Source organism: Equus quagga, chromosome 2 (assembly GCF_021613505.1).
Source record: "Equus quagga isolate Etosha38 chromosome 2, UCLA_HA_Equagga_1.0, whole genome shotgun sequence".
Taxonomy (NCBI): domain Eukaryota; kingdom Metazoa; phylum Chordata; class Mammalia; order Perissodactyla; family Equidae; genus Equus; species Equus quagga.
This window is the reverse complement of record NC_060268.1, coordinates 126,374,700-126,393,757: the sequence shown is the minus strand read 5'-3', so window position 1 is coordinate 126,393,757 and position 19,058 is coordinate 126,374,700. Positions and strand designations below refer to the sequence as shown.

Here is a 19,058-nt window from a genome sequence, read left to right as displayed (position 1 = left end):
AAAAGGGAAAGAAGGAAGGAATGAAAGAAGGAAGCAAGCAGAGAGAGGAAAGATAGCATGGAAAAGAAAGATGAAGTATACATTCTGGAAGAGGACATCCCCAGAAAATGGAAGGAAATATTAGATAAGAAATGTTTTGCATTCTCAAGAAATTAAAGATAACTTGAACTCTTTGAAACAAGCGATCAAAGTTGAAATGAAGCAATAGATTAAGTTGGAAAGGAAGTCGTGGGAACTAAGAAAAGAAACCAAGCTCAAAAATAATGCCACTGTTAATTAGTGCATACAGTAGTGTAACATTAAGGGTATAGCTGACATGGCAGAAAACTGAGGCAGTGAAATAGAAGACAGATTCGAGAAAAACCACACAGCATGCAGAAGAAATGAACCCAATGTGCAGTAGTGGTGAACTCTAAGACTGCCCTATGAACTCAAGAGAAGGATGCACTTACGAGCTGTTTGACCTTGGACAAATCACTTAAACTCTCCTGAATTGTCTGCAAAATTGTGCTAATAATGGTAACTACCACATGGAGCGTTATGAGGTGTACAGGGTCAGAGAATGGGTTCTGCCCATTCAAGCCGCTAAGTTTGAAGGCTGAATCTGCTTCTCGCTGCTTGTATGACCTTGAGCAATTTACTTCTTTTTCTGCTCCTGATCTGTAAAATTGTCATAACAATAGTATTCACTTCATAAGGTTCCAGTGTGGATTAAACGCTTAAGAATTGAAAGATACTTCTTGGCATGACTTCGAGAACATGTGAATATTTCAGTTTATATATACATATGTATCTTTGATATGTAAACAAAGTCAACTTATACTTAGTGGAAAATGAGAGGCATTCCCATTAAAATAGTATTAAATATCCATTATTATCATTATTTAACTAAAGTCTCTGAAAGTATTAGCTAATGCAATCAGACAAGAAAAATAAAAAGTAAAAGGTACAAATATTTGAAAGGAGGCGTGGTTCGATTGACGCTTATACATGAGGTTTGACAAGGGAAAATTAGCTAGCCAGGGGAGGAGGGGAAAGACTTGATCTTTGTGGCTCTGGGGGCAAAACTAAGGCTTAAACAGCGTGGAGAGGCAGTGAGATCTGTTACTGTGGTTGTTCAAGCTGAAGTTGGACACCATGTGTGGATGCTACGATGGGGGTTCCCTGTAGGCTGGAAGGGTTCCAGAGGGCTTCTGAGGGCCGTCCCAACAATGGGATTCTCAGGCTTTAGCAGTGAGGTACAACCTTCCCCTGCTTTTGCTGGAAATGGGTCTCCAGTCTCACAAATTGAAGTGGAATTGGGGAGGGCCCAATTGTTGAGCCAGCAAAGTGGGTGGGAAGAAGCTGACTCCTATGTGTGTCCTTAAGCCAAGAGTCCCAGGGGTGGCTCTCTCATCTTCAAACAGCAATCTGTTCTAGTCAATGTTTCCCAGGGTGTGGTCAGTATACCTGCTGGTACAATAGATGAACTTAGCTGGCACAGGGAGGAACATTTTAAATCTTAATGCATCTATGTTATTTTCACGTGTATGATATACTTTTATAAATAATACATCAAAACCATGACACCATCGATATTATTGCTTAGGAAAAAACTATATTTACTTAAATAAAAGCATTAAAAAAGTAAGTTTAAAGAAACATTAAAGAATGGCACAGGTGGTGAACAAGTGCGACAAATTCATGATGGAGGTACAAGAATGGTTCAAGTTTGCGAAGCAAGGGCTCTTGTTGGTGACTCTGGAGTCAGATGGGCCTGAATTCTAATTCTGGAGCCTCCGCTCACTAGCTCTAAGACCTTACATTGTCCAGAATCCTTTTGCTTACACGTGCCATAAAAATCAATCACTTTTGTACACTAATGTACATAGTGGCATTATTCACAATAGCCAAAAAGCAGAAACAACCCAGATGCCCATCAATGGAGCAGTGGATAAATAAAATGTGGTATATAAATACAATGGCATATTATTCAGCCTAAAAAAGGAAGGAAATTCTGACACACGCTGCAACGTGGGTGAATCTTGAAGACACTGTGCTAAGTGAAATAAGCCAGAGACAAAAAGACAAATATCTGTGATTCCACTTATGTGAGGTACCTAGAACAGTCAGATCATGGAGACGGAAAGCAAAAGGGTGGTTGCCAGGGGATGGGAGGGGGAGGGCCTGGGGAGTTATTGTTTAATGGGTATAGGGTTGCGGTTTTGCAAGATAAAAAGAGTTCTGGGAATGAATGACGGTGGTGATGGTAGCACAAAAACATTCATTTATTTAATATCCCTGAACTTAAAAGTGAGTAAGATGGTTTTATGTTAAAAAATGCATAAAAATCAACTTTAAGATTAAGAAGTTATTGTCTCATATAATGGGGAAGGATGGGGAGAATCAGGGCCACCAGGTGTGACTTAATCTAGGACTGTGTCCCCTTGGGGCAATGATGATCAATGATGGCATCCTCTCAAAGGCCAATATTCCTCCCCCTACACACAAAAAATTCCCAGGGACAGTCTGTGATTGGCCCAGCTTGGGTCACATGCTTATCCTACCCCTGAACTGGTCACTGTGCCCAGGGATGGGGTGCTCTGATTGAAGAGAGCTAGGCCTCATGTCCACCCTGGAAGAAGGGTCGGGGACCTCCTGGGCAGCCCAAACAAGGGCTACCACAGTGACTAAGAGACTGGGCTCCCAGGAGGAGCCTAGAGCCGCAGCAGAGAGGGCTGGAAGGCTGAACCTGTCCTCCTGTTTCAGGCAGAGAAGCGGAGGACAGGGAGAAGAAAAGCTCCAGGACCTGGGGCCAGAGAAAACTTAGGAGTGACCCGGAAGTGACCATGGTGTCCTGACACCAGCAGAAGTCACCTTGCTGTCCCAATGGGGGCCAAGCCTCTGAGGACAAGGAATGTTGCCAAGCAGAGCACAGAGACTCTGCAAAGCCAAACAGACCTTCTGGGTCACAGCCCAGTAACCAGCCTGGCCTCCAACCCACACAGGATCTGAGGGCACAGATGGCCCGCTGCAGGTGACGAGGAAGGCAGGTCCAACACCACTCACATTTCCAGGAAGGCCAGTGACAACTCTGACCAGTGCTTGGTGAGGTGTCTGGAACCTTCAAATTCCCCCCGCCCTCCCGGCTGTCCTCCTAGGGTTTAGCAATGACTCTCTTAAAACCTAGAAAGAGGGTGCAGGCCCTCCTGGGGACTTGGCAGAGGGCCAAGGAGTCAGAGCAAACTCTGTCTTCAAAGCATGGGGAAGAGGAACCAGGAGCAAGAGTGGGTGAAGTGGCTGGAAATGAGAAAAGGATCCATTTCTCTCATCTGGAGAAGAGTGGGCCTTGGGGTATGGCCTGCAAGATGGCAGTGTAGCACAGTGAAAAGAGCGCTGGCTGAGGAGCCCCAAAGCCCTGGGTTTGAAGCCACTGTTTATTGGCTGTGTGAGCCTTGACATGTTACTTTATTCTAAGCCTCGGATTTTCCACCTGTAGGATGTGGATAGTAATACCTGCCTTACGGGTTGCTGCAAGCATTGAATGAGGACAGGTCACCCCGTACAATCATACCTTGGCCGTCCATATTTTTGCAGTATAGTGGTTTCCTATTTGCATATCACAGTGTTTATTTCCACGATGTTTTCATATGAGCATGGTTTGGCTGAGTCCTCTTCTCTTTCTTTCTCCTGATAGACTGCAGGACTGCTGAAAAAGTCATCTATCTACCCTCAAAATATATGGCTAAGAAGCCAGGCCCAGGAAGTCTTGTCTTTAAGTGCAATGATAAGGGGTGCAAAGGTCAGGCAGTGACACGAGCATTTTTCAAGGAGTTGCGAAAGCAAACACAAGCCAGAGAAAGCAAAATAAATAAATAAATTTGAAGGATGGGCTAAGTAACTTTGAAGAGATGTGCACTTTATGAAACAACAAAATTATGAGAATCTGCAGTGGCAAATATTACTCTCATACAACATTTCCTGAAAAATTAACGGTGATACAGAAGGATTACCTAAACAGCCAGGGTTTTTGTGCCAACAAGTCTGATTTATTTTGGAAGCAGATATCTTCTAGAATTTTTTACTGAGTGGATTTTTAAAAATTATTCATACTGGAAGATGCTATACTCTTACAACCACAACTGCCAAGGGGCAAAGACCTTGTCCCCTGAGCAGACCTTCTGTTCAGCTCAGCCCCTTGACGAGGTTGGCCAGGCTAAGGTGGGGCTAGAAGGTTTGAGAAGAGAGGCTAGAGGAAGCTGAGCTGCTGCATTAATAAGAAATAAATAAATGTGGGAGGAAATTCTGACACATGCTACCATATAGCCGAGCCTTGAGGACATTATACTAAGTGAAATAGGCCAGCCACAAAAGGACAAACATGTATGATTGTATGATTCCATTATATGATGTGTCTAGAGTAGTCAGATTCATAGAGACAGAAAGTAGAGTGGTAGTTGCCAGGGATGGTGGGTAAGTCGTGGGTTGGGGAGTTATTGGTTCCTGAGCACAGAGTTTCAGTTTTGCAAGATGAAGAGAGTTCTGGAGACAGATGGTGGTGATGGTTGCACAAGAGTGTGAATGTATTTAGTATCACTGAACTGAGCAATTAAAAATGGTTAAAATGGTAAATTTTATGTTATGTATATTTTACCACAATAAAAAAATTGGAAAAAAATAAAAATAAAATAAATGTGGGCTTTCTGGGGAAGACTGGTGGCAGGAGTGGGGACAGGGATGGAGAAAGCCAGCGGGCACAGTTATTATAGGAGAAGCTGCTACCAGGGAACCATCCCCAGTGGGAGAGTGGCCAAGGACTCTTAAAAACAAGGCAATTTAATGTGGCCCATGAAGCTGTTTGCAGGATACAAGGCAGATCCCCACCCTGACCTTGACTGAAGCCTACTGTGCACAGAAGTTTTGTGTGAGTGGGGTCCTCGGGAGAACCTAGAGGGACTGAATCCATCTGAATTGCTGTGCAGTGGAGCAGTGCTGCAAGCAAAGAATGGAACCACAACCCACCCACCGGGCTGAGTCAGTAGAAGTGGGAGCTCAGAGCCACAGGTGACCATGACTTTGTCAAACCTTGATGCCTCCCTCCCCTTCACGTTCCCAGGAAATTTGCAAAAATCTCAAGGAAGACACTGGGCTTCCCAGAGGGTCATGGCCACGTTCTCTAGATCTTACAGGATAGAGATACCCCAGCTGCATCTGGGTTACATTTATATAATGTCCCTCTCCTCGTTGATCTTGACAACCACTATTTTGCTAACCCTTATGCTTTTCAGGAATGTAACCACAACTTTTGGTGAGGGCAGCTGTTTGTAAGGCAGTAGAATACAGTGGATAGAAACAAGGATTCTGGAGCCAGATATGTTGGGTTTGGATCTGGACTCTGCCACTTATTGTGTGGCCTTGGACAAGCTGTTTCACCTTTCCGAGACTGTTTATTCATCTATAAAATGGGAGTGACAATATTAATACTCTACCTCATAGAGCTTTTGGGAGAATCAAATATAGTGCCCCACATAAAGCCTGTAGAACAATTCACATAGTATTCCTCATTAGCTGTTCCCCAAGTCCCTGCCTCAGGGCCTGGTAGGAACTCAATCATTGGTATCGATGATGTTCTAAGGAGGCCTGTGGGCTCCTGACCTCTGCTCTAACCTCGCCAAAGCCCTGTGTGTCTTGGCTCAAGGAGGGGCAGAGCCCCTTTCTCAGGCCGCCCTAACCACCATCTGCCTTTCTATTCCCTGGAACAGAAAAGAACCAGGAAAGGCCCATGTGATTGATGGCACTTGGGCTTTCTCCAAGGGCATGGGGATGGTTCAGTGCAGCTCATCCTCTCTCCTGGAATAAATGCCCCAAGCACAGACCTGCTACTGATAGGAGAGCGGAAGTGTCCTCTTAAAGGGAAGACAGTGTTTTAATAGACTCCATGTGATATGAAAGTATGTATCGCTGTTGCAGTGGTGGGTGCAGAAGCAACCCCGAACGCGGGTCCTGAGCAAGGTGGGCAGAGAGGCTGGTGGTCCTCAGCACTCTGCCTTTGGCTTTGCCGGTTTCTCTTCCATGTTCTGGCTGGAATGCATCCGGAGGACTTGGGCTTTCCCAATGTTCTCTGCGGGAAGGGGAGACACCGCAGGCAGGAGGGGATGAGGGGGGCCCAGGCCCCTCCCCAGAGAGCTGGGGGACCCCTTCTCCTTGCAAGTCCCCCGGCGGATGTACGAGAGCAGAGGGAGGTGTGTGAGAGCCTGCATCAAGCCCAGCTTCTGCTCTGGGCTCTGCTGGGGGCCCGGGAGGAGCTGACCCCTTGTCTGAGCCTCACTACCACCCTCTTCTTTCTGTGTGCAGGTAACAGATATCTATGAAGTCCCTGCTCTATGCCAGAGACCCTGCCCACCACTCAGGACACTGTGCCCTCTCCCCCACACACATGTCTAAGGCACCAGGATGCCTGCGGCAGCCTTCCACTTGGTCTCCCTCATCCTCTCTTGCCCCCACAGTCCATTCTCTACACAGCAGCCAGAGGGGGCCCGCTGCACCCTGCTTGTCACCCTCCAGTGCACCTCACGCCCTCTGCATGATACCACACGCCTGCTTTCCCTCAGGCCGGCCCTGCCCACCTGCCTCATCTCATTTCACCACCATCCCTCACCTCAAGGCCTGACCACCGTGGTCTGCTTGCTCTTTCACCAACACACCAGGCGCTGGCAGCCCTGCTTATAGGCTCTCCCTCGACCTGTGTAGGGCTGGCTCCTCGCTGTCTTTCAGCTCAAGGAACCCTCTCCCAACGCGGCCACCCCTCACTCTCCATCACTGTCACCCTGCCTTATTTTCCCTATGGCACCTGTCCCCCCATTGTTTTTATTTGTTGTCTGCACTCCTCCCTAGGATGCAAGTTCCGTGGCAGCAGGAACTTGTCTGAATTCTTCCCCAGGGGTTTCCAGAGCCTAGCACACAGGTGCTAAATAAGCGTCTGTTGAATGAATGAGTGAATGGATGAATGGATAAGATGCGCAGCTTCCTTGGGCAGAGATTCATCTCCAGGGTGCCTTGACCCCCCTGGGGACCCCAGCCAGGCTGGGCCTCAGCGAGCCCCCAGAGTGACCTGCTTAGTGGCCTCCTACCTGGTTTCTCCCTCCTTGGTAGAGGTGGCGTCTTCGTCTTCTTCGGAGATTGGCTACAACCAACACAAAGGAGAGGCAGGGAGGGTCAGGCTGGAGCCACCCAGCAGAGTGGCAGGGCAGGCAGGGAGGCGAGGAAGGTGCTCCAGGGAGGGGCAAGAGCGGCCCCTCCCAGAGAGGCAGCAAGTGTCTGTCCTCGGCTGGCACCAGCCCAGGCGGGACCCCAACCACTGGGACTCCATTGCCTGCTGCAGCCACAAGGAAGCAAGGCCCTCCCATCCCAGGAAGTACGAGAGGAGCCACTGGCTCCTCGCAGACAAGGAGCCTTCCTGCGTCAGTGGAGAAGCCGGGAACCGCTGCTTCCCTAGTGAATTACTTACAGCATGAAGGACGCTCTTCAGTCTCGGATTGGCTTTACACTTCGGCAAGCCTTTCTATGCACCCCACCCGATAGAATTTTTCCTCCCTACACCTCTGGGAGAGGGGGTTTTGAGAAGGTGAAACTGAGGCTCACAGATGGAAGGCAGCTTGCCCAAGGTCACAGTGAACACTGCCTTCCTCCTGTGCTTCCTCTGGTCTCTCAAAGTGGAAGGGAAAACGAGTCTAGGGCTAGAGCAAGACCCATGCCTCCCACAAATCTAAGAACCCACCCCTTCTCACCAAGCCTGCCTACACTCCAGCACCGCCAAACTTCACATTCCCCAAAGTGTGCACAATCCTGACTTCCAGTCCTGACTTTATCCACCCTCTCCTTTGCTCACTCAAATCCATCCCAGCAGTGTTCCCAAGCTCTATCAGGAATACTCAGGTGATTGTTAAAAATACACATCCCTGTGTTCACCCCAACCTGCGGTGTTAGCATCTCTAGGAATCTGCATTTTTAACAAGCTCCCTGGTGAGGCTGGGCACTGCTGGGCTTGGAGTTTGAATCCTAGCTCTTCTGCTGACCAGCCAGGGGACTTTGGGGGTCATTTGACTGTTCCTGAGCCTCAGTTTTCTGATGTGTAAAATGGAGGCAATATTGCCTCCGTGGGTGGCTGTATGGACAGAAGTATATAGAACACCCGGCAATGTTAGGCCCACAGAGTGAGCCCCCGACATTACGAGTTCCATTGCTGACACTCAGGCCCTGCTCACCCATTTTGTGAGGCTGTCCCTCACCTTCCCTTTCCCCAGCTCGTCACGAATCTCTCTCTCCAGCCAGCCAGGGCACTTAAAACTGGCGTAAATGTGTCTTCCCAAAGACCAAGAGCTTCTGGAGGCCTAGATGTGGCTCATCCAGCCCTCTCTTATTACAGCTGACACAGGTCACACCCTTGGGCATCCCCCACAGCTGGCAGCAGAGTCTAGCCTGGCAGAGTGGGCCTTCCAGCAGCACAGGTAGAACTGGAGGATGTCTGGAGAGGGACTGAGCCTTCCTCCAGGACAGGCTCAGTCAGCCGCGGCTCTGGCCAGTGCCAGGCTCCCTTCTCATCTGGGAGGACAGATGGCTGAACAGGACGGAGCCATTCTGGGAACAGAGGGGCAGGTGAGGGGTGCCAAGCCCACCTGTAGGGTGGCTGTTTCCTCTCTGGAGGTGGTTCTTGGACTTCCTGGAGCTGGTTCAGGAGCTTTTCTGCTGGGATGGAGACGAGGGGCTGAGGAAGGAGCTGAGCCGCGGCTATCTGCAGGAGCCCGAGTGCGAGGTCTTTCTCTGTAAGCACAGCAAGGAGGCAGAGTCCTCAGGGCCATGAGCCCAGCCCCCATCCTGTCCCTACATGGGGCAGGTAGGAAGCAGGGCCTCCAGCTCTTCTGCCCAGCGCTGGCCCAGGGCAGCTTTCTCTAACCATCTCACACTCTGCCCTCTGTCCCGGTGGGGAGATCCCCACTTCTCTCCTGGCCCCAGTGTGTGCACCATGCCCAGCCCTTCACACCCCCCTTCTGCGTACATTGTTCTTGGCCCAGCTGCCCACCACACTCCCTGGCCCTTCTGGGAAGCCTGCTGGGGATCGGCCCTCCACCCCCTAGCCCCCATTCCCCCATCCAGGAAGCCTTCTCCAATAAGCTGTCTGGCTCCCATCACTCCTCACCCTCTCACTTAAATACAGCCTCCAACTGCTGTCCCAGTGCGTGGGTGTATGTCCACGCATATTCATGCGCATATACGTGTGTGCTCTTATGTGCATGGATTTGCATGTGTGTGTTTTTTCCACAGTGGTAGATGAGGGGCTGTGTCTGCTAAGTACGGTCTTTCGACTTCTCCCTCCCAGGTGCTGAGGCCTGCGGTCAGTGTGGAAAAGGGACCCCCTCCAAGGAACAGGGTCATAGAAATCCTGCTGAGGAATCTGGAGGAAGGAGAAGTGACATTGTCCAGACGGAAAAGGTTGGTGTGGGGCTCCAAAAAGGAGAAGAGGCCCAGGCAGAAGGCCCTGGGGTGACTGCTGAGTGACATCTGAGTCCTGCAGAACCGAGTCCTGCAGAACCATCTGTCTCCACTCAGAGAAGGACCCAGGCATGGGGCTGTATCCTCACCCTTGGAGGGAGCGGAGAGAAGCCAGAACTGGATGGCACTCAGGGAGTCTGTTTGCAGGATCTGACAAAGGAGCTCCAGGATCTGTGGGCAGGAGGAGAGGCCCGGGTCAGTGTGCCCGGACAGCACGTTCCAGCCAACGCATGGGCCCCTCCCCAACAAACTGGTTCCCAGAGCCACATGCTTGGCTAAGCAGGTCCCCACGATGGTCCCTGCCTCCCCTCTGCTTGGGACTTTGCACTTCACAGAGGGCTGTCTCTCCTGACATCCCTGGAGGAAGACTGTTAGCCTCCTCACTGGATGGATGAGGAACTGAGGCCTTGATGGAGGAGCACCCCTAGCAGGGAGCGGGTGGAGAGCTGAGCCTCGGAATCAGATGTGTGGACTCCTCACCCTTGAGCCCCTCTTGGGCTGAGTGTACCCCAGAGTCCCTCACTGTGAGGGTAAAGTCAGAGCTGGCCAGTCAGCTCCTCGGAGACACAGCAAGTCCCCAGTGCCTGGGTCCTTGGTGTGGGGATTTCAGGGACCCCACAGGCCTCCCCACTCTCAAATTCCAAAGCTCAGAGTCTGGAGATGTCAGCAAAGAGGTGGGGTGCCCCTAGTGGGCAGCCTGAGGGTCAGGGCTTGCTGCTTCTGCGGACCGCTCAGCCAGGGCTCCTTCTTGATGAGCAGTGTGCACCCTCTGCTCCTGGCCACAGTCTCAGCCTTCGGGATCTTTGCTACGTCAGGGTCCTTTCCCCACTGTTCTCCAGTCAAATATCACCAGGAAAAGATCCAGCTCTGTCTTGGATGGACAACGGGGCTCCCTGGGCCGCATTGCTGATGGCCCCTGTGGCTATGGTCAGCTGGAGTTGGGGCCCGTGGTGGGAGGTGGAGCCCCTGGAGTCCTCGGAAATTGGGTTCCCTCAGTGCTTGGTAGTCAGTCTTCCCAGGACGTGAAGGGGTCTGGCTCCTCCCTGGCAGAGGAGGGACTAGGCCAGGCCGCTCCCCAGGCCCACGCCTGTTCGGGTGCCCACCCTCATCCCCAGGTACTCACCTGCTGGAGCAAGTTCCACCCACACCTCTGGTCTGCCCTGGGCCCTTCTCCGTTCTCCGCAGCCAACTTACCTGCCCTGTGCCCCCTCCCCACAGGACCCGAGAACCTAATTCCAGGCAAGGTGAGGCCGCCCTATGGTGGAGAAAGTACTGTGTTCTAGTCCTGGCTATGCTTCTCCCTCTTTGGGGACCTGGATCACAGAATGTCACCTGGCAGGGCCTCAGCCTCCTCATCTGTGGAATGGGGATCCCAGGCCCTGTCTGCTCTATCCACTTCACTGGAGTGTTGTAAGGCTCCAAAAGGACAGCGTGCTTGGAAGCACTGGTCACAGGGAAGGGGTCGAGATGCTGGCTAATGGTCTGGCCTTCCCTGGAGAACACATGTGCATTTTAATAGGGACTTTCATTGCCTTAACCTACGGGAAGGAGTCATGGACTCATCTCAGACCTGCATGGGGAAACTTGAACGTGGAGAAAATGAGCTTTGTGCTTTACTGTAGCACAGACCAGACCCCTCTTGGAGCATAGGGAGACCAGGCTGGGGACCAGCCTGCAGACTGCAGGCTGCAGCACACTGGGGTGTGGTCTGAGGCACACTAGGCAGGACCTTCATCTCCAAGTTTCTCATTCCACCACTGTAGCTCCCTTCATTAACTCGTCAAGTGGCAGCTGGAACAGACCTTCGCAATAACACGTTCATGCTTCCGGTTTGGCTAGATCATGGAACTAAGGCCCCAAAAGGGGAAGGGACTTAACTGAGAGGGAAAGGCTTACACGGAAACCTAGGGGCCCCGGGGATTGGAATCCAGACTCCTGACGCCCAGGTCTGGGGTTGTCAGTCTTACAGAATTAGGTACCAGTATTCCTGGGAAAGGCCACACTTTAAGGCAGTGTATGAGGGTCCTAGTTGGGATTGCTGGGAGCCAGGGAGCTGGTCCAGCCATGTTCTCTGCCCTCAGACTAGGGCCATGGCCCCCAGCCTTCCCAGGGCCTCACCAGCAGCTCCTGATCCTGAAGGACAAAGGTCTGGCCTCCTCCATCTCGGCCTGAAGCATTGTTCTGCCGGCCGCGGCGGGAGTGGCGGCGGCTGACAGCTCGGGTGGCAGGAGGGATGAGCCTACCAGTCTCCGCAGAGTACTTTGCCCCCTCCTCCCGCTGAGGCTCCTCTTTCTGCTGGGAGAAAAGTCGCCAGAGACTCCAGATGGGGTGAGGGGAGAGAGAGAGAGGAGAAGGCAGTGGTGAAGAGAAGAAAGGAGACGAGAGGAGAGGGAAAGTGAGGGGGGGGGGGGGAGGGGAGACGAGGCTGGGTCACACCTCCAGGGCACCCACCACCTCCTCTCCTGGAATACCAGCATCACAGTGTTGCAGGGACCCGGAATATTGGCCAGGCCAGCCCACACTGTCCTAGACCCCTCTCCCCATTGGGAGCCCCTCCATTATAGCCAAAGCCTTTCCTCTTGGAACTTTGTAGGACCCTGGCTGCCCCTGTTGGTCCTTGCATGGTCCTCATACTTCCTCTTGGGCAGGCCCATTGCTGCTTCTCTCCCCAGCCTATCAGAGATTTGAAAACAGTATCTTGCTGCACCAAGGACCCCACCACCTGCCTTACTTCCTACCTCAGCTGTCCCCAGATTCTTTTCTTTGCCCTGGGAAACCCTCAAGTTAGGCCTGTAGGCACAGCGCCTGGGCCCTCCTGTCCCTGCAACTCCAGTTAAGACTGGTGGTATCCTTCTCCCCATTTTAAAGGTAAGAAAACTGAGACCCGGACAGCTTAGCTGAGTTGCCCTGGGTGAGTCAGCTGCAGAGCGGGGACGAGAACTCTGTTGCCTAAGACAAGGGCAGGACCAGACTCAGCCACGAAGGGCCAGGCCTGTCCTGGGACCAATTCCAACTGCCTTCAAGTTGCCTCCCACTTGTCTTTCCTGGTTTATGGGCACATAGCACCCATGAGGCCACCCATCTTGTTTGAAAAGCGTCAGTGTTTCTCTACTGCTATGTGATCAGACACTACACTAAGTTCAGAAGTTCAAAAGAACAAGCTGGTCTTGCACAGCTTCTAAGTCGGCCCCCTTCCCACCTTCTCGCACACTGCTGCCCACTTACACCTGCGCTCCAGCCCCCGGTCTCTAAAGACGTCCTGTGCTTTCTAGCGTCTGAGCTTTTGTGCTGTGTGTCTTCACTAGGAATGTGTGCCCAGTCCACCTCTAAGCTCTGAGCCCGTCTTGGATTTCTCCAGCAAGTTGTGGTCTCTCCTCCTCTGAGCCCTGGCTGCGACCCTCTCCCTTCGGTGGCGTTTGTTGGCCCCTCCCCCCCAGTGTCAACAGCAGCGCCTCCGCGAACTTGCTCTACTGCTGGTCTGGTCGGGTTGAACCCCCTTGGGAGGGATTTTGTTACAAAGGGATGGATCCATTTGGTCTCTTCCCAGACAGCTCCCTTGTTCTGCACCCACCTCTTTGTTCTTCAGTTGGTTCTCCTTGGTGAAGATGGCCACCCGGGAAGCCAGGTCCTTCAACTCCTTCCTCCAGGCCTCTGGGAGGAGGGGACAAGATCCTGCCAACTGACACCTGGGGCTCTCCTCCTTGCCCTCCCTGTGGCACTGGGGTTTGGGAGGGCTGTGTGTGGAAGAGCCTCCCCTCCTTCCAGACTTCACTGGCATCTTAAAGGGAAAGGGGAGGCAGTGCCCTTGGGGGAAGGATTAGGAATCACACCATGGGCAGGGGTGGAGCGGGTGGCTCCTGGGGGAGGCTGAGGTTCACATCCTAGGCTGTGGCTTCACTGGGAGATGCTGGAGAGCATTTGGCTGCATACCAAGATGCCCGTGGTTTAATCCAGCTTTGCCTCTTTTAGGAACCGGAGGCTGGGACTGAGATTCAGCAGAGATGCTGCGCCAGTTATGAAAACGTTGAACTGCTCCCGGAGAGGCTGAGGCCAGTAAGGAGCGCTTCAGCAACCTGCCAAACCCCTCGGCCCTGCACCTGTCCCAGCCTCCTCCACAGGCCTGGCCCCTGCCTCCGCCCACCGTGAGGGAAGGGGAAGGCTGGGCAGAGCAGAGGCTTCTGGAACGCTGCTCCAGCATTGTCTATGGTGGATCATTCTGACTGGCCAGAGCCTGAGCACGCAAGTTTCTGAATATTTCCAACAGTGTCCCTGTCTGCAGCTGTAAGTCACATCACTGCTGCCCCCATCTGCTTGTCTTCTGCCTGTTATAACTTCTCAAACACCTCAAATCCAAGCAGGGGCACATTTCTGAGGACGGGTAGGGTGGGAATAATGCAACTGTCTGAGGAAATGAGGAAAAAAGTGGGGTACCCCACTGAAACCCCCCAACCTAATAGCAGTAGCCTTTTCCTTCCCAGGCACCTGCCCAAGAGGGGCAGCCCTTGGGGAGAGGTGGAACCCCGAGCTAGTGGGGATGTGGCCCAAGTACCCACCAGAAGAAAGCCGGGGGTTGCGATTGGACTGTGGGTCTCCAATAGGGAGAGAGATGGTAGGCATCCCCATCAGACAGCGGGATAAGAATGCGGCGTGAGGCAAAGCGGCCAGAGAGACCTTGTCCCTGACGACACAGACAGGCTTCCCGGTGAGATCTGTGGAGGGTTAGAGGCTGTGGGAAGGGAGGCCTGGGTGCACCCCAAGAACTCTGGGAGGCCAGGAGGAGGCTGGTGGGCAGGGAGAGCACTGGCCCCACTTCTTCCACTAGCCACAGCCCATAGATCACTAGAGCTGGGAGGGCCTCTGCCACCACCGAAACCTCACCCACAGGGGCACTGACAATGGGCAATGGAAGGGATGTGCTCAGGGTCACACAGCAAGTCAGGCAGAGGTGAGACAAGAACCCAGGCTTCCAGGGACCCTAGTCCTGGGGTCCTTTTGGTTTTCTGTGACAGAGCAACCAACTGCAGGTGCCAGTGCACAGAGGCAGGCACGTGAGGGCAGGGGCATTAAGCCAGAGCCTGTGAGGAGATTTCGCCAGACCCTCTGGATAAGACTTCCCGCCATCTCTCAGCCTGTGCAGGGCTGAGAGCACGGCAGCCTGGAGGTGGCAGCAAGCAGTGTACACATGAGGACCCTTCCAGCCAAGGTCTGTGTGCCATTCTAGGTTCATCAGATAGTTAAGCTTGGAGGAGCTGCCTGGTTAGGACTCAGCGTGGTTGCTCACTCTCTCCTTCCTGAAGCACTTTCCTTCGGTGCAAGACTCCTCCCTCTCCTGGTTCCTCCTAGCTCCGGGCTGCTCCTCATCTCTGCTGCTTCCACTGCATCTCCTCAGCCTCCTAGCCCTGAGATCCCCAGGGCTCAGGCCCAGGTGCTCCCCTCCCATATCTGCACATTCTCCTGGGTGACCCCAGCCAGGCATGCCCCTTCCAACACAGTCCCTACTCGAATAGCTCTCATGTTCACATCTCTCCCCTGGACTTCAGACCCGGCTGCCCACTCTGCAGCTCCACCTGGACGTCTAAAAGGCATCTCACCTCTTTCACATCCCAGACCAGACTCCTGACTCCTCCGCCCAGCTCCACTCACCCCTTCTGCAGTCTTCTTTGTCTCAGGCAATGCAACTCCAGTTTTCCAGTTGCTCAAGCCAAAAACCTTGGAGTCGGCCTTGCCTCCCGCTTCCCCTCACAGCCCATTTCTAATCAGTCGGCAATTCCTGTTGGCTTTCCCTTCTGCGCATCTCAGGAGCGGGACCACTAACTCCACCACTGCTACCTTCCTGGTCTGGGCCACCATCCAGACAGAGGCCAGTAGGTCACTTCTGTCACTTCTTTGCTCTCAGCCTTCCAATGGCTCCCATCTGACTCGATGAGATGGCTTAATGGTGACTACGGTGACCCCCAAGGCCCACGTGATCTGGGCTCCCACTGTGTCTCTGATACATCTGCTTTCTCACCCTCCTTACTCTGCTCCAGCCAGGGTGGTTTCCTTGCTGTTCCTCCAACAGAGCCAGGATGCTCGCCTCAGGGCCTTTCTATTTACTCTTCCCTCTGCCTGGGACATTCATCCCTCTGATGGCCACCTGGTTCATGCCCTTTCTTCCTTTCATTCTTTGCTCAAATGTTATGCTGCTCGTCAGGTCTCCCCTCCATAGCCTTGGGACTTACCACCTCTGATACTTAGTGTTTCCTATCCTTGCCCACCAGACAGCAGGCTCCCTGAGGGCAGGGACTGTCAGTATGGGCCATATCCCCAGGGTCTAAAAAAAGTACCTGTCCCATAGTTCACACTCAGTGGGTATTTGATGAATGGTTGAGTGGATGAAATGGCCTGAGTTAGACAAAAGAGCACAGCTCTGGGGCAGAATGTTCATCCCTTTTTCTTTTTCTGATTTGTAAAATGGGAGATTGGGCAGTGAGAGAAATCCTGTAGGGATGTGCAGCCTGCCCTTGGAGCTTGCCCCCCAAGGCGAGTCTTGGCTTGGCCAAGTGCTTGCAAGTGGCCAAGCAGCTCTGTGACCCTGGCCATGTTCCCATCCTCTCTGGACCTCAGCCTGGAAACAGGGGCTGGGTCCTCCCTTTCCAGTTTTCCAGACCGCCCCACCGCCGCCAGCCAGGCCTTGCCTCCCCCAGCCCTACCTTGGATGTGGGTCACGTGCTGGGGGTGGGGGTGGTGCCGGGAGAAGAAGGAGTGGTGGCTGAGGCAGCCAAAGTGGTAGGCACCAGGGGTTTGGGGTATGGGGGTCCTCAGTGCCTCTCGGATCAGCTCGAAATCCACGATCCCTGGGATCATCGGTTCTTTCTGTGGCCTGCTGTCCCCATGGTTCCTTGGCCTGTGCCCTGACTTCTTCTCAGGCTTCGGTTCAGCCTTTGGACTGAAGGAGAGGGTCAAGGAGAAGTTAATGGAGCCTCCTGGCAGCAGCGCCCAGCCTAGCTCAGAGCTGTGTTTATTATAGAGTCCATTCCTGAGACCCTGAAATCTGGTTTCCAGGATTTCACCACCACCCCCTTGACACCCAAAGCTGAGCCTTCCCCAGGGTCCATTCCCGATTGGTGCAATCCAGTACCAGGAGGCTTTGTCTTTCTAAGATGTCTTAGCCCGGAGCTAGGATCCATTTGAGAGAACTCAGATGGAACCTCCCAGGACCCCAGTTGTTTCCCAGAAACCATCTCTAAAGCCAGAAAGAAAAGCCACCGACTCACCTACTCCTCCAAATACTTGGGTTGGAACAAAGGCACACTATATACACCTCCAGGGCCAGGGGGCTAACCCAGAAGGGCCTCTCCCCAAGCCAAACTGTTGGCAGGTCAGGAGAAGCCAGCTGTAGGCCGTCACCCTCCCCTCATGCCCTCAGGGGCAGTTTTGGCCCAGACTCGGCATCCAAGTCCTTCTACCAAGGGGGCCCCTCCCAGGAGGTACAGAGCTGACGCGGCAGCTATCAGGGCTGCAACGCTGCAGGGAAGCTTCAAGCTCTTCGCTTCACGGGAGTCAAACTGTCTCAGGTTCTCTGTCCTCCACCCTGCACCCCTTCCCTCTCCTGAGGACACTGTGCCTCTGACCCTGGAGGAAGAGGTCGAGGTCAGTCCAGCAAGGATCCAAAGGTGGTCTGCTCTCTGCCCGGGGCTTGGGAGCACCCCCTGCCTGCTTGCTGTCTGCATTCCCTTCTGGTGGCCCTGGCTGAAGGGAGTCCTGGAGTATATAGATGGACTCTGGATGTGCTAAGCAAGTCATTCTGCCCCGGGACCCTCTGAGGATTTCGCTGACCAGGCCCCTGAGTTTCCTGTTCTCTCCTTAACTCGTCTCTAAGGGATCTGGGACTTAAAGAAATAAAAGCAAACTTTCTCTGATAGTCAAAGTTGGCTGACCTTCCTTGTCCCCAACTAGCAGGAGAAGTCACCCTTGAAAACCCCTGCAATTTCTGTGCTTAGTGCTCCTGCCCCCTGCCACCCCTCCTCCCCCCGCCCCCAGGGAGGGGTCCAGCCTGTGACCTGTGACAACTCGGACCTGAGAACCCACTGGGGGCCTGACTGACACCAGTGGAAAGTGAGCAAGTACTGCCTGCCTTGAAGCCTCCTTACCCTCTACCCATCCGTGGAGTTCCCCCGAGGCCACCTTGGTCTTCCACCCTGCCCCATCCTCACCCCTCCTCAGCCAGCATTGGGGCCTTACCTCATCGGTGGCTGTTCAGCCAACTGGGTCCCCACCTCCATAGCCATTGGAGGGTTTCTAACGGAGTAAAGACCAGTACACTTAATACCAGTGTTGAAGATGGATAACAGGAACTCTCATAGGCTGGTGGTGGGAGTGTAAACTGGAACAGACACTTTAGAGGGAAATAATTGGCAATATCTTGTAAAATTAAACATTTTCATGCCATATGACCCAGCAATACCTCTCCCAGATATATGCCCAAGAGAGACTCTTGCAGATGTGCAACTGGAGCTGTTTGTAAGAATATTTAAACTAACATTGTTCAAATCAGCAAAAACCCGGTGACAACCCAGATGTCCAAAGGCAGAAGAATGGATCAACAAGCTGTGGTACACTCAGACCCTTGAATGTTATATTACAATGAAAATGAATGAACCACAGCTTCATGCAACATAGATGAATCTTACAAATATAACGCTAAGTCAAGAACAGCAAGTTGCAGAAGATCCTATAGCCTGAGATTCTTTTTAAAAATAAAGTGGGAGGGGCTGGCCTCATGGTGTAGCAGCTAAGTTCGTGCGCTCTGTTTCGGTGGCCTAGGGTTCACTGGTTCAGATCCTGGGCGTGGACCTATGCACGGCTTATCAAGCTGTGCTATGGCAGGCGTCCCACATATAAAGTAGAGGAAGACAGACATGGATGTTAGCTCAGGGCCAGTCTTCCTCAGCAAAAAGAGGAGGATTGGTGGCAGATGTTAGCTCAGGGCTAATGTTCCTCAAAATAAATAAATAAATAAATAAAATTTGAAAGCAAGCAAAATTATCATAAACGTGATTAAACAAAAAAAAAGGTGAGGAAATGCTAGACACAAGATTCAGCTAGTGGCTATTTCGGCGGGCAGGCGGGGCCAGGGAGAGGACAGGAGAGGAGCATGGAAGGTGTCTTGGTGGTGATGTTCTAGTTCTTGGGTTTTGGGAGGTGCAGTTACTGGTGTTCATTATATTATTAAGTAAACTAATTAAGTGACATGGATGATGGGGGATAGACGTCAAAGCGAAGAATCGTGATTAATCCAAATCTGTGGGTCTGCATCTATATAGACATTGTGCTGGCATTGCAGGGCCCAGGGATGGGATTGGGGCAGGAAATCAGTGCATGTGAGAAGGAGCCCTCAGACTCGTGGACTCTGGTGGTCTGGTTCGTCAGGTTAGGATGGAGGGCGGCAGGCAGCACTGCCAGAGACCGGGGAAGGGGAGAGACTGTGAGATCACACATCAAGGAGCCGGGCCTCCTGACTCGAAGGCTCCTGATCTTTCCTCTAAAGA

The 19,058-nt window shown here is 52.6% G+C and overlaps 1 protein-coding gene across 1 annotated transcript; it reads right to left on the bottom strand.

Annotated features, from left to right (window-relative positions):
- Positions 1 to 5,892: 5,892 nt before the first annotated feature.
- TBATA (thymus, brain and testes associated) lies at positions 5,893 to 17,798 on the bottom strand. Its single transcript, XM_046648587.1, has 9 exons — positions 17,752 to 17,798; positions 16,221 to 16,456; positions 14,082 to 14,237; positions 13,100 to 13,179; positions 11,647 to 11,820; positions 9,618 to 9,699; positions 8,655 to 8,799; positions 7,110 to 7,162; positions 5,893 to 6,100 (listed from the first exon to the last, which is right to left on the bottom strand). Exons 1-9 carry the CDS (start codon positions 17,796 to 17,798, stop codon positions 6,015 to 6,017), a joined length of 1,059 nt encoding a protein of 352 aa, XP_046504543.1. The 3' UTR covers positions 5,893 to 6,014.
- Positions 17,799 to 19,058: the final 1,260 nt, after the last annotated feature.